The sequence below is a fragment of the Photinus pyralis genome, unplaced genomic scaffold (assembly GCF_008802855.1).
Source record: "Photinus pyralis isolate 1611_PpyrPB1 unplaced genomic scaffold, Ppyr1.3 Ppyr1.4_LG1, whole genome shotgun sequence".
NCBI lineage: Eukaryota > Metazoa > Arthropoda > Insecta > Coleoptera > Lampyridae > Photinus > Photinus pyralis.
The window spans coordinates 49,663,707-49,680,537 of record NW_022170249.1 but is presented as its reverse complement, the minus strand read 5'-3'; the positions used below and the strand labels follow the sequence as shown (position 1 = coordinate 49,680,537).

The 16,831-nt window shown below is 35.8% G+C and overlaps 4 protein-coding genes across 4 annotated transcripts; 2 read left to right on the top strand and 2 right to left on the bottom strand.

Annotated features, from left to right (window-relative positions):
* The first annotated feature begins 1,535 nt into the window (after positions 1–1,535).
* LOC116179365 lies at positions 1,536–2,471 on the top strand. The gene is made up of 3 exons (XM_031499153.1): positions 1,536–1,612; positions 1,667–1,955; positions 2,225–2,471. Exons 1-3 carry the CDS (start codon positions 1,569–1,571, stop codon positions 2,321–2,323), a joined length of 432 nt encoding a protein of 143 aa, XP_031355013.1. The 5' UTR covers positions 1,536–1,568; the 3' UTR covers positions 2,324–2,471.
* A 5,799-nt stretch (positions 2,472–8,270) lies between these two features.
* Positions 8,271–8,911, top strand: LOC116179384. The gene is made up of 3 exons (XM_031499177.1): positions 8,271–8,428; positions 8,483–8,732; positions 8,776–8,911. The coding sequence occupies exons 1-3, from the start codon at positions 8,385–8,387 to the stop codon at positions 8,875–8,877; spliced, it is 396 nt and encodes a 131-aa protein (XP_031355037.1). The 5' UTR covers positions 8,271–8,384; the 3' UTR covers positions 8,878–8,911.
* On the bottom strand, positions 8,896–16,640 carry LOC116179338 (GPALPP motifs-containing protein 1). The gene is made up of 4 exons (XM_031499118.1): positions 16,512–16,640; positions 14,706–15,092; positions 14,458–14,659; positions 8,896–9,188 (listed from the first exon to the last, which is right to left on the bottom strand). Exons 2-4 carry the CDS (start codon positions 15,083–15,085, stop codon positions 9,036–9,038), a joined length of 735 nt encoding a protein of 244 aa, XP_031354978.1. The 5' UTR covers positions 15,086–15,092; positions 16,512–16,640; the 3' UTR covers positions 8,896–9,035.
* On the bottom strand, positions 15,318–16,505 carry LOC116179316 (phosphatidate cytidylyltransferase, mitochondrial). The gene has a single exon (XM_031499087.1). The coding sequence runs from the start codon at positions 16,379–16,381 to the stop codon at positions 15,365–15,367; it is 1,017 nt and encodes a 338-aa protein (XP_031354947.1). The 5' UTR covers positions 16,382–16,505; the 3' UTR covers positions 15,318–15,364.
* Positions 16,641–16,831: the final 191 nt, after the last annotated feature.

Genomic DNA, 16,831 nt, shown 5'->3' with positions numbered 1-16,831 from the left:
ATTCAACTAAATTAACTATATTTTGGTTGATTCTCGCAAGGAATGCTCTTTTCAACGATACCAAATTTTTTACAATCGGTCAAGCGGTTAAGAAGTTAAAGCTGGTTATTGCAAAAACAATTGAACGCCCCACACCATCTTTGTTTTTGAAATAACTGAGTATTTGATTTTACGAAAATGATAGATAATAATAATAATAATAATAATAACTTTATTGTCTGTGATCAAGTACCTTGACATAGACATCGTCATACATTCAAACAATTATGGACATTTAAAATATTAAAAAGTCAAATAGGAACAGTGTAAACAACGCTAAAGTACATGTTACAATTAAAAATCACTCATTGAATAAAAACAACGTTCGACTAAGTATTTTTTTAGGCTCGTTCGATACTTCTTAATGTTTGTGATGTTTTTAATATATAAAGGGAATGCATTGTACATTTTAACTCCATTGTAATATGGACCCCTTTCATACTTCGCTGTGGAATGGTAGGGTATGGTAAGTACCTCATTGTTGCGTGTATGATAGTCATGCTTAGCATTTAATGGATGAAAAATATGACTATTCATTTTCACGAAGATGCAAAGCTGATAGATGTAAATGCTGGGAAGTGATAAAATTTTCCTATTGATGAAAACATTCCTAAGAGAAATTGTCGGTTTTACATTAAAAATTAATCGCATTATCCTTTTTTGTAGGATAAAGACTCTGTTTTTGTCTACAGCTGCCCCCCAGGTAACAACGTTGTATGCTAAATGAGGATATGCGAGCGCGTAATACACAGTAACTAATGAATTTATGTCAAGACATGATTTCAAGTTTCGTAACACATAATAAGCCCTGTTAAGTTTAAACTGGTTCTCTTTAAAAATGTGAAAATGTGAAAAAAATTTAAGGAAAATGCAATTTTAAAATTTAAGATGGCAGTTACGCCCTCTGTTGGTCATTTTTAGAACGATTCTTCATGACCGATTTACCCGATAATTTTCTTTACCCCTAAGTCATACGACGAACGGTTTCCGAGACATGGCCGAGGAACAGTTCTATTTGGTCACCCGGTACAAGGTATGTTGTAAAAAAAGGACAACAACTGATTGAGACTGGTCTTAAAATTAAAGAGATAAAGATAGATAGATTCAGCACACAAACATAAGGCTATATAGTGTGTTTATTCAATGAATTGTGCAGTTCTCCCAACACAAAAATCATGTTGTTGTTCCCTATCCGCAATCTAAATGGCCCATTTTTGTCAGGCAAATGAAACAAAGTTGTGAGTTCATTATCCGATTTTTATCTTAAGAATAATAAATCAAACCCAGAATCACACAAAGGGCCACTTTGAAAAGTTTATAAATGCAGTGCATTGAGTCACAATTATCATAAACATCGATGTCTACATTCTTCAGTTAGATAAAACGTAAAAGATAAATTGTGCATATTAAACGTCTGTCTCTGCTATACCTATACGAACAAACTGCACGCGGCACCAATAATGGTACTTCTTGGGACAAAACCCGCCCACTGGTAACCCATTCCCATTTAATCACTACACCAGACAACCATGTATAGCATTACACTGGCTCTAATTATTGGTTCCGCAGTTTTGTAAGTACAAACCGACTTTATCTTCGAAACTAATGACCACATTTATCTTTGCAGCGTTGCGGTCAACGATTTGTATGAGTTTCTCAGTACCAACGAATTTAAAAAAACACTCGCCACTGAAACCCCTGAGGACAACGTGCAATGCGAATGTTCGCTGTTCCGCACCGCGACCCCCCAATCGGAGGATAAGACGATCGTAAGCCAAAAGCTCATAGCGATCGGTTATTGTAACGAAAAAGGCGCCAAGTTTTGCGCTAAGCTGTGTAATACTATCGCGCTAAAAATACACCGTCAAGCACCTCACTTTCTATGCAATTTTCTGAGCAACTGCGACAAACTCGAAGTAAGTAATGTTTGCACCCATGTACGTACAGGATGGTCCAAATTGGACACCTTCTCATAGAACCACCCTCTATTTTAAGGGGAAAAATGGACCTGGGTATCTGGAGCTCAATTTTAAAGAGAAAATCACAGGCACAAACAGATCAGCTATGACTTTTTTTATTATTAAAGATTTTGGCAAAACCTTTTTTACCTAGGTCCATTTTTCACTATCTCCTAAAGTTAGTGTCCAATTTGAACCACCGAGTACATTTAATTGACGATTTTTAGGTTTTCTTGCATAGCCGTACTTGCGATTGGGAAAGCTGGCGGTTCACAGGGTTAAGAAGTACCGATCTGTGCTGCGGGCGAAAAAAAATAACCGAATGAGATCCAAGAAATCTTATCGACAACCTCCTTTACTCCCTGAATTAATTTTTAATATTATGTGACGACTTTGGAGTGAACGTAGTGAACGATTCTGTATAAGTTTATTTTCTTAATGTAAAATTTATGATGTAGTACAATAAACTATCAACAATTGTAGTGATAGTAGTCTTATTACTGCCAAACATATTAAATTTATGAGTTACCGGTCAGTGCGGGTACTCAGCGCTACAAAATTTGCATTTAATAAATTAATAAGGCAAATATAGCGCAGAGAGTAATTTTATTATATGCTCGTAGACAAGAGAATATGAGAAATTATTTTTAGTTACATATGCGCACCGCTAGGGGGTGAAGAAACGTGCTTCCTCAATGTCATAGCACCCAGAGCCCTCTGTCGACATGTAGGTACACTCATAGACTAAAGCAACGAATTTCACTTAGCTCAACTGCAGAACGCGTATCCATTGTATCATTTTCCATATTCATGAAGTCTTTGTCAAGTTCCTTAAAGCCAGGACTAAATTAAAGACGTTCTAGAAAATAAACAGCAGCCTGAACTGTGATATTTTCAGCGGATTTGCACTTGCATTTACTTTGTAAATTATTAATTAGTGACAATTACATAGGTATTTTATGTGCAGAATTTTTGGTTTCTTTAATAGAAGGAGATGAAGAGTTTAGGGTTGATAGTCAAAAGACACTAACCAATAAACAATTAGACATCGCCATTTTGTAAGGTGATTCGTTTGTGGGTGTGGGAGCAACTCATTAATTAAAGAGGGCATGATTGAGTTTCTAAAAAATTAACAGATGAAGTCTCTCAACCATGGAGGAGAGATCAAAAATCGAAAAAGGGAATTAAAATTTTCGGTGCAAAGATCGAGTTTAGTTGAGCGCTCGAATTATATTTTTTGAATAACAAGGGCAGTTCGGGAACAGTATCAACAACTGTCGTTTTAATATACATCTGAGAAGAATTTAATAACGATGGGTTTCCAAATGCATTTTCCTGAAAGAAAACCTCTAATAACGTCTCTATTGTAACCATCCAGTTGTACCTAGGCGCCAAGGGCTTTAATCCATTCCTTGAACGAGAAGACTTGTAGTCCAAAGTTAATTCTATTTTTTTTTTAAGTTTTCAAAGTGAATTTGTACAAAATCATTGATTGATTAGTCTTAAAGGAATCAAATTTCTGATATTAATATAAATCTGTAAATTGGTTGGGATTTAGAATTAAATTTTGTATTAAGGAATTTTTTCCCACAATTTCAATACAATAATTTGCCAAATTCAAAGGTTCATTTTCTTGTAGGGTAAAACTGGTAAAAAATGTGAAATAAAAAATCTTTAAGGTGTTTATGTATGTACAGGGTGGTTCACCATGGCATCTCTGTAATGGTGAGCGATACAGTGTAGGTTAAATTTGGTGTAACTCAAAAATTTCGTTCTCTTTTTCCCCTACGGTCAGAATTTAACGGTTTCCGTTAGCATTTTCTATGGGCACTTTTTCAGAAGAATCTGAATCTGTTATCAGAATTACAGGTACAGGTTCTGATTTCTCATGGACGCCATATTGGATTTTTATAGCATGAGATAGAAGACAAGAAAAATAATGACGTGTCCCACTCTATACTTTTACATAACTTTACAAGAAAACTGTCAAAATCAAAAATTCTACATTCATTTTTCACATTCACATGTAACTAGATCTTGCTGAATCAACATGGCTATGATGGCGACCTCGTAGCTTTTACATCTAACATGTTATGGAAATACCGGTAACAGATTCAGATTCTCCGAAAAAGAGCACATAGAAGATGCCAATGAGAACTGTCAATTTCTGACCGTTTAAGCTAGGAAAAATGTTCTAATGTTTCAATATAGTTATATGGCCATTTAGTGTTTTCTTTTTACTGGCGAGTGGAAAGAAAGAGTAAGAAAGAAAGAAAAAAAGAGTAGAAAATTTTGTAGCTAATCTAAGAGAGTAAAACAGAAAACTCTGCAGTAGGTAAACACCACCAAAACGGTAAACTTTTACAAAGATTTGGGCTAGCCGACGGCAAAGAATTCCTTGGTGCCAAAGCATTCTATAGTATTGATGAGTATTTGAACTACAAGTTTGATGGCTCCGAATAATAAAGTGGCAATTGTACTTCCTTACTGTGACGTGTGGAAATATTTACTGTATAAACACCACCAATAAATATTATTATTATTACTTACAGTTTTAGTTCAGAATTTCAAACGAGCTAATAATTTTTACCCTTTGAAACCGTAAGGTGGACCAACGATATTTTTGCGAGTTTCCACCATTTTCTCTTATTTTACAAGTTCTACAAAAACTTATGCAAGATTGGGCAGAGGATATTTTAGTCGTACCTTTTCGGCCAGGAACCTAGGTATCCATTGTTCCAAGAGTTAACCATAACGGCACGGGTTTTTCCTCCAACAAAGTGCCTTCTATTTTTGATCACCAACCTGCGCTGTCAAGCACACTTACTCTGATGGCCGCACATTTATATTTGAGGTTTTCGCAAGAAACAAGCCCCGGACTGTGCCATTTGTTCCGTTATGCATCCAATTCTGCAGCCTATAGGCACGGGGTTTCACCCACAAACATTCTCAAAACCGTGGGATGGACTTGGACCACTAAGTAGGTAAGTAACGCCGATATGAACTCACTTTGACCTTGAGTACCGCGCATGCGCCAAGTTTCAAGGTCATTCGATTCAGTTCTGTTTACCAGAAACAGGTCAGTCAGTTAAACATTGCTAAGGTTGTACTCCAATGAAGTCAACAGGAAGAGTGCAACTAGCGCCATGTTGAGGATTAACAAGCATACCCTATCAAGACCAAGACAAGCCAGTTTACTTGAGTTGAACTGTACCGTATCTTTAAACAACTACAGAGTGTATAATCTAAGTGATTGGGCACTGATATACAGGGAATTTTTCTTAAATGTATATATATCGGCTATGTATACTTGAAAAAAATGGATCAAACGCATGGAACTAGTATTACGGCATAGAACAAATGACTGTAGGCAAACAACATTACACGCGACAAACTGTACCCATTTTTACAGTTCTTACACTGTTACCATACTCCTACTATGTTAATATTTCAACCATATCGTCTTTGTTATACATCTTCGTGTAAAAAAATTACAAGTTGCTGCTAATAATAAAAATAAAGAGACTAATAGCTAACCCTAATTTGGCACTAAATAATCAAGTTACTGTTTCCATAGCACACGCCGATTATTATTAAAAACAAATTCGTGTAAGGTTGGTTGCCTATCATAGCCATCTATTCCATGCATTTGATCCGTTTTTTTAAGTCACAGTCCATCTGTATGCGTTTAAGAAAAATTCCCTGTATAGTTAGTGATAAAGCGAACTTACCTTAAGTGAAGTTCGATCATAATTATATGAAATGTCACTCCACTCCATTACATCCTAGGGGGAAAGAAGTACCATTTTTGGTGTACACCAAAAATTCAAATTCAAATCGTTAATTCAAAATAATTCACGTAAATTCAAATTAATTCACGATAATTCAACCTTATTTACGTTAATTCAAATTTATTCACGTTATTTCAATTTAATTCACGTTAATTCAAATTAATTTACGTTAATTCAAATTAATTCATAGGGGTGTACACCAAACATTCAAAGTTGTTTCCACCTTGAATTTTTCCAAGGCAAATTTTTACCAGGACTAGAGTTTGCGAGTAAAATATTCCAACGGCGGATTTTTTCTGGGGCCGAAAATTTTTCCATTTCAAGGGCGATTTTTTTACGTTTCTGGAGCGGAAGTTTTCCACGCAAGTTTCCGGGGCGAGTTTTTTACGCGAGTATTTCAGGACATAAACTTCCAACGCAAATTTTTCAAGACAGATTTCCCTGGACGATTTTTTTGGGACCAAATATTCGAAAGATAATTTTTTCAACATTTTCTGTAGATGCTTTTCTGGACGAATGCTTCAAGGGCAATTTTTTTTTGGCTTACAGTTTCCATAGGGAGTTTTCGGAAGCGAATTTTTCCGTAACGAATTTTCCCAGAACAAGTTTCCTTGGAGTTTTTGGGAGACTTTATTCGATAGGCGAATTTTTTAGGAAAGAAGTTTTCCCGGAAGAACCCTCCCGAAAATTGTCGGGGGTTAAATTTTCACGCAAATATTACGGGAGGAAAATTCGTAGAGGCGAATATTCCCTGTATGAATTTACGGGTTGAATCTTACAGGGAAGCATTTTAAAAAGGCAATTTTTTCATAGCTTCATAGTTTTTTCGGAGGACAAGTCTTTAGGCGTCAAAGATTCCAGGGGCGATTTTTAGAGCGCATCAAATTTTTTGGAAACGAATTATTCACCAAAGTATTCTAGCGAAGGTAGATTTTTACCAGCCTTTTTTTATGAGAGCGATTTTTCCTAGCGAATTTTCAGGAGATTTCTAAGGGCGATTTTTTTACAGGAATCGGCGTATTTTCGAGAAACGAATTTTCCAGGGCAAATTTTATCAGGACGAACGTGTTTGTGGGTCAAATATTCCAACGGAGATTTTTTCGAGACTAAATTTTCTGGTGACAAATTTTTCACGCAAGCATTCCAGGGAAAAGTTTTCCAAGAACGATTTTTTCGTGTTTAGGACAAGAATTTTTCCATAGGGAATTTTCCCAGGGCGAGACATATGTCAAATATTCCAAAGGCGATTTTTTCGAGGCCAAATTTCCAGGACAAAAGTTTGTTATACAATTATTCCAGGAAAAAATTTTCTGATGCGCATATCCCCAGGGCGACTTTTTCAAGCTTACATTTTCCGGAAGCGAATTTTTCCATGGGGAATTTTCCCAGAAGAAATTTTCCGGGAACAAGTCATTGAAGATCAAACACAGTAGTGATTTTTCAGGATGTGGATTTTTTTATAGGGAATATCTCCAGTGAGAAACTTTTCTGGGAACAAGCCTTTAGGGATGAAATATTCCAAGGGTGAATTTTTAAGCGGAACCAAATTTTCTGAAGCGAATTTTCTGGGGATTTACAAGGGCAATTTTGTCAGGAATTGATGAATTGATGAAACTTTTCTTAAGGGGAACAAGTACCATTTTTGGTGTTAACACCAAACATTCAAATTAATTCACGTTAATTCAAATTAATTGTAATTAATCCACGTTAATTCAAATTTATTCAGGCTAATTCATATTAATTCACGTTAATTCAAATTAATTCAGAGGGGCGTACACCAAAAATTCTAAGTTGTTTCCCGACGAATAAAATAGACGCCAGTATTAAAATCTTATTCTTTAAACATAGTAAGGAACAGTATTAAACTGCATTCATTATAAGAAGGTAGTAGATGGCGCTGTGTTTGAAGATAGACACACACAGGAAAAATAAAAAAACGGCACAAAATTTGAAAAATATAAATATAAATCAAACGATATCACGCTTGGATCTTTGAAATTGACAGCTAATGACAATTCGACAGTTTAGTTCGTAATTGAAACTTCTAACAGACAGAATTCGTCACTCGTTTTAGTTTTCAGGGTAATACCGACTCGTGTTTTAACCAATCACAGTGAAGGTCAAACTGTCCCTATGCTTTCTACCGCTACCTTCTTAAAATGAAATGAGTATACATATACATTAAAGAAAAATAGCCCGATGAGCAACTGTTTTTATAATTTCGCCAATGATTACAAACAAAAAACCTACCCCGGTATATTTTATGTCTATGTCGTTCTTTTGTGGGCAGAATGTAATTTTAACACATATTTCTTTCATGCCAAAATTTAGTACTTATCATGTTTACATAAGTTGCATATTCGATTTAATGTTAATGATTAAAAAATATACGAATGAATCACCGATCACTGCAGTTATTATAAACATTCTTCATGCGATAGGTGTTGATAATTAAGGTGATATAATTCATTTTTCGCAGATAATGTAACAGAATTACACAAAACTCTCTTGGTAGGCTGTAGTACAAAATACAATTTGCACACGGGCACTCTTCTTCCGTTTACCCGAGTGTTAGTTTAATAAACTGTAATTTATAATGCATAAAATTGTAGTAATTTTAATTGTGGCATACACAGTTTAGTGAGTAATCAAATATTGGGGAGCAACCCTACTGATTTGACCTTTTTTACACAGCGTATTACACCCGAATCAACCGTTACGGCAAGAAGAAATGGAAGTTACCGACGAGTGCGAATGTGGCATTTTTAGTACCAAAACACCGAAGCCTTACGATATCCCAATTCTGATGAAAATAATAGAGAACAGACATAACGAGGATAGTCTACCAAACTGTGCGAAAATATGTAACAAATTACTCCGCGAATCAGAAAACACAGTTCCTAATGTTCTTTGCGCAATTTTAGGGGAGTACGACAATCGGAGGGTAAGAAACCAAAACCATTCTTAATTTTAACGCAAACATTTAGGTCTTTCTACACGCCCGTTCCTACCAATTTGAACCGTGGACCTTTACCGGCTTAATGACGGTTCGTTTCTGCTGCTACGGGTATCGACCAATCGGTTGTTAGCATTTAAACGATTACTCGCTTTGTTCATAATTTTATTTCGGGCGACACAAACTTGTACTACTCACCCCTTAAGTTTAAAATTAAGTTTGTTTCAATCTCGACCGTCATCGTGGCCGAATGTCGAATGATAACAGTGTAGGATACGCACACGGTTGACATTATAAAAATTTTGATTGTCCGCTAGAAAACCTGTCGTCTAGATGCATCGCTTTTTTGATGATGGACTTCTTTTGGGCGTCGTCGAATTGGTTCACTTTCAAATCGATGTCCCTGTTAAACGGCCTACGGGTTGGTCCATCCTCGGTGTCTTTCTAAAAACAAGTTAATGTAATTGTAGGAACATTGATCGAATTTCTCATTTAATAAAACAGTATTAATGTATAGGAATGTATTTAAATAAGATAGTGTTTTGTTTATATGCAAGAATAATAAAACAGTTGAAAAACAGAAAGCGGTATCTGGGACTATTTTCATTAAACATCCAAAAAACAAATGACAGCACCCTATTTTTCCAAGGGTAGAGAGAGTGGCCACAATTCGATGCAGCTAGTCTATGATGTATCATTTTGTTATAACGCTTGATTTCGCTTATAGGCAGTAAGGATCCAGTGAAAACAGAGAAGTGGGGTGAAAACTATGTGCAATTAAATTCAGGAGATTTTGAATAGAAATAGTAAATAACAAAATTTTGACAATCAGAAAGTAAATAATATTTAGACCTCAGGGCCATTCTGGTGATCTTATGCCCTCAAAATTCTCAGTCCAGGGTTCAAAACAAAAATCTGCAACATCCAGTACCTACCTACCTTGGAAATTTGGTATCAGGTGAGAGAGTAACTCGAATTTTAGTAAAAATATAGCATGCGCAACTCAAATAGTACTGGACAGCATCCCGTAGAACCATCGACATATATACAGGGCGTTTATTAAACATGCGGAAAAAATTTAAGGGGCTATTCCTTGGACTATTCTAAGGATATTTTTGATAGGGCGCTTTTTTTTTCTCAAATCTTCCACATGTTCCACTGGAGTAGTATAAACTAATGACTGTAGGTGGCCCCATAGGAAATAATCCAGGGGGTTTAAGTCAAATTATTAATTAAGTCAAATAGACAAATGAATCAATTTCAACGGTTAAAGTTACCTAAATTGGATGGTCCAAATTCTTTTTCGCCCCGTACATTCGAAACAAAGCGCCCTATCAAAAATCATCGAAGGACAAAATATCCTTAGAATAGTCCAAGGCATGGCCCTTTACATTTTTGCCGCATGTTTAATAAACACCCTGTATAAATGGACTGCGCGTGCGAATGCTAATAGCGGATACTGTAGGTGAGGGAGAAGGGAAATCTATGAGGAGAGCTCTAACGCTTTTCTGTTTGTCACATATGACTTTCAATCGACATCGCTGTGACAGTGCTTGCATGTCATGTTATCATAATAAAAACAAAAGAATAACATGAAGCGACTTAATTTTTTTATCAATTTGCTACAATAAGTAACTAAAACACGGAATATCTCGGAAACCGTTTGAAGCAGCCTTTGACATTTTGTATCAAATTAAAGGTCTCCGAAAAAGTGAAGAAAAAATGGAGGGTGCCATTTCAAAAAATGGAGTTACGGAAATTTAAAAGTTTAGAGCTTTCAAAAAGTGACTCACTTTTTTCGACGGTTACGCATACCATAAGAAAATTCGATCTTTCCTTAATAAAGCAGTGAAAACTGTTTTGCAATATCTCCTACTGTTAAATATATAATATATAAATTTTTAAAATTACCCCTGCAAATTCAATTTTTGACAAAAACGTGAATATCGACGAAGTCCTTGGAGCAAAGGGTCAACTGAGGGTATCGTTGTACTCCAAATTCGACGTAGAATCCGTAAATATAGAAAAAATAAGGCGTCCCTATTTAAAATAACAAAGTTGATGGCTACTTCCGGTATTTGCGGAAGTGGCGCCATCTTGAAAATATTTTAGTTCAATTCATCACGTGCCAAAACCCTTCACGGACTTACCATTTTAGTTTCATTTTCAAAGGTTCTCCATATTTGTCTGACGCTCGTCAAGAATGACCCTGTATACAGGGTGATTTTTTGGGAGCTTTAGTTAAACGTTTCTGGGAAAGTAAAATAGGTAGGTTTTTAAAAATTTGTATTTAGGAGTTACTCTGAAGGCCGAATCGATGTAAAATATTTTCTAAATGGCCGCACATCCGGAAGTAGCTAGTAACTTCGTTATTTTAAATGGCAACCCCTATTTTCTATTGCATTTTTCTACGTGAAATTTCAGTTCTTTTGATACCCACATGTTGATATCTACCATTTATGGTTTTTAAGTTATTTTGACTTTAAGAAAAAAAAAGCGGATGCAGATGGTACTTTGATAATTGGTTACTTGAAAACGGTTGTAGTCATGGCAACCCATTTTTATCAGTGCATAGAGAATGAATATGGCTTTCTTTTAGTGTACTTTAAAAAAAGTTAAGTTGCGTACCACCGCCCCTATGGAGATCCAAATTTATGAAACTTCAAAAACTAAAAACTCAGTTTTTTTTAATGGAATGACCATTTGCTTACTATTGCATGAGATAAAGTATCGAAATGGGCATATTTTGAATGTTTCTATAGCTATCTTTAACAGTTTCTGACTTATTCCCATTTTATTGAATTGACACTATTGTTTTCGGATTTTATTTTTAAAAGTCGGCCATGATTTTATAACAATCGAATTTTAAACAAGTCTAGTGACACTAATCCGTCACTTGTTATAGGTAACATAAGTTTTTCAAAAATCGAAAAATGACTAGCAGTGGTTTCACCTATTTTGGAATTTAATTGTTATTTATGGTGAAATGGACAGAATCGCGGCATGTGCTTGCCGTACATTTATTCGAACACCGGAACGAAATTGTATGAATTTTGGAAATTTTGTACCCCCAAACCGTTGAATCACAAGTGATACAAAGCTCTACAAGAGAATATTTAAGAAAATGAATTGAGTTCTGTGCAACACGAAGGCTCTCATTTTGAGAATGTGTCGAAGAAGAAAGGGTTTTAAAATAATTTGATCCTATTTTCATATAAGTTTGTGTTTTCCAATTATAGCTGATCACATTGTTGTCTTTTTGATTCATGAATTCTTTTGACTAGAATCAATGATATTAAATAATCCTTTCCTTGATTTGTTTAAAATTCGATTGTTATAAATTCATGGCCAACTACTAAAAAGAAAATGCGAAATAAAATGGTATCAATTCAATGAAATGGGAATAAATCAGAGTTTTCAGTCTTTGCAGTTTATTAAATTTCTATCTCCATAGGTGCGATTTTTTTAAGTACACTAAAAGAAGGTCCTATTCATTCTCTATAAACTGATAAAAATAGGTTGCTATGACTACAACTGTTTTCAAGTAAACAATTATCAAAGTACCATCTGAATCCGCCATTTTTTTTCTTAAAGTCAAAATAACTTAAAAACCATAAATGGTAGATATCGACATGTAGGTATCAAAAGAACTGAAATTGGACGTAGAATCCAAAAATGCAATAAAAAATAGAGGTTGCCATTTAAAATAACGAAGTTACTAGCTACTTCCGGTATTTCCGGAAGTGCGGCCATTTTGAAAATATTTTACATCGATTCGGCCTTCAGAGTAACTCCTAAGTACAAATGTTTAGAAAGCTACCTATTTTACTTTCTTAGAAATGTTTTAAATAAAACTCCCAAAAAATCACCCTGTATACAGGGTCATTCTTGACGAGTGTCAGTTAGAAAGATATGGAGAACCTTTGAAAATGAAACTAAAATGATAAGTCTCTGAAGGGTTTTGGCACTTGATGAATTGAACTAAAATATTTTCAAGATGGCGCCACTTCCGCAAATAATAATAATAACATTTAATTGCCCAACAAATATAACATCCAATTACAGGACAATACGCACAAAATATTAAAGTGTATAGAAATTTCGCGTGGAAAAATGCAATAAAAAATAGGGGTTGCCATTTAAAATAACGAAGTTACTAACTACTTTCGGTGTTTCCGGCAGTGCGGCCATTTTGAAAATATTTTACATCGGCAGAGTAACTCCTAAGTACCAATTTTCAAAAACCTACCTATTTTACTTTCCCAGAAACGTTTAACTAAAGCTCCCAAAAAAACACCCTGTAGAATGCATGTTTGATCAACATTTAAAAGCAATAGCCTCTCCAGTAAATAGAAACTTGCGAAAGGAATGCGCGAGCAAGTATACAGGGTGTAGAATCTAAGACGATATAAAAAAAATGTAGGAGCAAAATTGTACACCATTGCCGTTGTCGTGTTTTTAAATATTTCTGGTTACCAGTGGCGTGCCGTATCACCCTTTCGACTTTTTACATGGAACAATCCCATTTTTTATTTAAAAATTGGAAAGTACTTGAAGAGTCTCTCCGACCCTACGGCAGTGTCGCTACTACACCTTTTTCAAGTGTAATTCAGAAACCGTTTCAGAAGACATTAATTGTAATTCAGATTAATCAATTGAATTTCAGAAAGTGTTAAGTGTAATTCAGAATAGTAAATTGAATTTGAGAAATCATCACATGTAATTCAGGTTAGTCATTTTAATTTCAGAAAGCGTAAATTGTAATTCAGATTAGGAACTTGTATTTCAGATAGTGTAAATTGTTTTTTTAGAGTCCGTCATTTGTAATTGAGAATTTATCAATTTATTGTAATTCAGAATTCGTTATTTTTCTTTAAAAATTAAATTATCAAAATACCTCTGGATGCGATTTTGTTATTGTCGTCAAGGTATGTTTCCAAGCGTTAATTATTAAATAAAAAAAGTGTGAGTTAGTGTAAATATTCAACAATATTATGAATTATTTGTCAAACTGCTATGACAAGAAATGCAGTAATTCGATTGCAACCATGCAGGCACCCGTTACATGCAAAATGTGCTGAACCCTTGCAGAATTTTCAAGCCATTTTTTGTCCAATATTGAAAAGTTGCGCCACAATAGTGTACAATTGTGACACTACCTTAAGTTACTGATCTGAATTACACTCTTTAGTTTCTGAATTACATTTTATACACTCTCCGAAATTGAAATTACTGTTCTGAATTACATGTGATGGTTTCTGAATTACAATTAACATTTTCTGAAATCCAATTGACCAATCTAAATTACAATTTACGCTTTCTGAAATTAAATTAACTAATCTAAATTACATTTGATGGTTTCTGAAATTTAGTTTACTAATCTGAATCACATTTAACACTTTCTGAAATCTGAATTACAATTTACGTTTTCTGAAATTAACTTGACTAATCTGAATTACATGTGATGGTTTCTAAATTCACTTGAAAAAGGTGTAGAAACCAATTTCGAAATAAAATTCAAAGGACCGTAACTTTTGAACTAGTAGCCCAATCTTGGAACTGTTTGAAATTATGGATTCTACAGGCCATAGTCTATAAGAAAAATTTTTTTCGGGTCGTTCTGAGACAATTTTTTTTTGCGCCAAAAAAAAGCAGTGCACAACCTTCCTTTTTTACCAAAAATCGACTGTGTAGAAGGACACCATATACCTACCTTTTTCTTTTCCTTCAAGTTATCCTGATGTATTTGCAACAAGCTTTTATCCCTTTTATTTTTACTACGATGCTTCTTAACCATACTGGCCTGCTTCGCATCATATTCTTGGCTATCCTTCAGCATCGCCTCCTTCTTCAAATCGACGACCTCCTCCCCTTTCTTCAATTTCTTGCTCCGAGGTGTATCCGTCCACGAAGACCTGCAATACGCACGCAAATTAAAGTCATCTCAAACAGGCGACATACCTATCGGACAAGTCAGGTCCGGCATTTTTCCTGAACTGTCGCGGCCCCAGTCCCAATTTCGACGCGCCCGCCACGGGTAATTCCAGCATCCATTCCTCTCTAACTTTGGTTTCCTCTTTCGGGTCGAGGTAGCCCAATTTTAGCTCGTACGCCCGTTCCTCTAACGCCTGGTGCGCGTGTGTTCCGGCAGTGCCTTCGGGTAAAGGACCGTAGGTGTCTTCGTCCTCATCTGAATTATCGACGGCGGCCTTTTGTAAGTGAGGTGGTAGTGACGGACCGTAGACGTCATCTGCTGGTTTAGGTTCGGCAGTCGAATCAGAAGTGTCCGATTCCTTGTTCAACAAATGGGGAGGTAAGACTGGTCCGATGTAATCCGACATCTCGCGCCTGTGGGAAAAAAAATATGAGCTGGAACTGGTCGCAAATAAAGATGTCCTATTAAAAATATTAAGACAGAGGCCCATTAGGCCAATCATAACTTGTAAACCTTCAGCTGCTTTGGCAATTAGTACAAGTACCACAAAATTCGTCATTTCTCTTTTGTTTTTAACTAAGTAATGATGACAAAATTTGTACATTTTATTGTGGTATTTTTGTTTCAATTTGCGTTAATAACATGGAAATAGATTTATTATTACACTAGCAATGAAATTTACAAATTATCTTAACATTTTTGTAATTTTCTTAGCGCTATATCGCAAACTTTTAACAACACCCGCAGTTAGAGCACTCTTCAAACTTTGACTGATAGAAGACTGCCAAACGATTCCGTTAACGCACTTATTTACGATTAGATTACAGTCGGGATCGTAAGCGATCGCACGTAGAACATCTTCTGTATCCTGCCTCACGGTGCCTCGATTCCAAAATTTAGTCAGCGCCTTCTGCGGCCACCTCGGTAACTGGTTTAAGTGGTGAAGTCGACTTAAGGGACCAACATCCTGGAGACACTTGACGGTCTCCGTTTCGCTCACAGTATCCACGGGAAAATCTACGTAATCGTGCAAGTTCTTCAGAAACGGTTTGTAGAGATCTCTAAATTTGAGCAGTTGTGGTCGAACGATGTTGTCGACCTTCTGCTTATTTTCTCCGAATATCATTCGAAAATCGCCGGCGTAACTTAAATTCGCGACAGTATGATAGAATTGATACTCCGTAAAGGTTTCGGGCAAGATCAGTAGCGAGGCATGCACCGCCGACTGCAAATTCAATTGAATCGCCGTCTGCAGCTCGGATGAGGTGGGATGAATTACAATTTCGACAGGTTTATGCAAGCGACCGGCTAAATACAAATCGGACCACTCCAGTAGATCGGTGATTAAGTCCTGCCTCGAGACAACTCCGTACTTAATTGTAACCTCTTCCAATGGGATTAGCGTGTTGAAATAAACTTTGGCGCCATAGCCTCGCTGAAATTTCGTGATGTTGTGGTGTCCGAGATACTTCAAACCACTGTAATGCCATTTGTTAAGCTGTAAATTTCTCTCGTGCCATTCGTACGCGTTATCCACACAGAACACCAAGTCGATTACGTTCGAATTTGGCGTGGGGCCCACATTATCGGTTTGCTTCTTAACACCGGAACCATAAGCAAAACAAAAAGAGAAGTTTGAAGGGAAATTTGAAAGAATTTTCGAGTACAATGGGGGTACTACTAGCGACTTTATTGTGGCCATTGGATAACCTTAAAATTAGACTCGAATAAAAACATGGTGATTGTACATAAGCCGGGTAATCTGTGGACATTAATGGACCAGGTTTCACACAAAAAGATGGAAAATATAGTAAAATTAAAAGGAAATTTACCTTTTTCAAATCAAAAAATGTTTGGATGTAGTTACCATACCACTCACTTCACGACGGCCATCGCGGTTGTTATGAGCCACGGTCTACAGTGGTGCCGTTTCTACTATTTATCTTCCTAAAAACAAAAAAATAGGACAAATCTATTGGAAAATTCAATAATACCTAATTCCAAAAGTCATTCGTCAGAAGAAAATTCATGTTCAGGGCAATGCACTTAAAGAAACTCTCTCTTAGTCTTATAGCGTTTTCGATTGGCAAAACTCGTGCTGCACGAGTGCAATTTTTACGTTCTATTGGTAATTTTAGGGCAATTTTCTGTG

Excerpts from the sequence above, each read along its gene's own strand:
- LOC116179384 (XM_031499177.1), top strand. The coding sequence starts at position 8,385 with ATGCATAAAATTGTAGTAATTTTAATTGTGGCATACACAGTTTA. Across the intron at positions 8,429-8,482 it reads ATTGTGGCATACACAGTTTA|CGTATTACACCCGAATCAAC; the intron begins GTGAGTAATCAA and ends TTTTTTACACAG. Across the intron at positions 8,733-8,775 it reads GGGAGTACGACAATCGGAGG|GTCTTTCTACACGCCCGTTC; the intron begins GTAAGAAACCAA and ends GCAAACATTTAG.
- LOC116179338 (XM_031499118.1), bottom strand. The coding sequence starts at position 15,085 with ATGTCGGATTACATCGGACCAGTCTTACCTCCCCATTTGTTGAACAAG. Across the intron at positions 14,660-14,705 it reads GGACCTGACTTGTCCGATAG|GTCTTCGTGGACGGATACAC; the intron begins GTATGTCGCCTG and ends TGCGTATTGCAG. Across the intron at positions 9,189-14,457 it reads ACTTGAAGGAAAAGAAAAAG|AAAGACACCGAGGATGGACC; the intron begins GTAGGTATATGG and ends ACTTGTTTTTAG.
- LOC116179365 (XM_031499153.1), top strand. The coding sequence starts at position 1,569 with ATGTATAGCATTACACTGGCTCTAATTATTGGTTCCGCAGTTTT. Across the intron at positions 1,613-1,666 it reads ATTATTGGTTCCGCAGTTTT|CGTTGCGGTCAACGATTTGT; the intron begins GTAAGTACAAAC and ends TTATCTTTGCAG. Across the intron at positions 1,956-2,224 it reads GCAACTGCGACAAACTCGAA|GTTTTCTTGCATAGCCGTAC; the intron begins GTAAGTAATGTT and ends GACGATTTTTAG.
- LOC116179316 (XM_031499087.1), bottom strand. The coding sequence starts at position 16,381 with ATGGCCACAATAAAGTCGCTAGTAGTACCCCCATTGTACTCGAAAATT.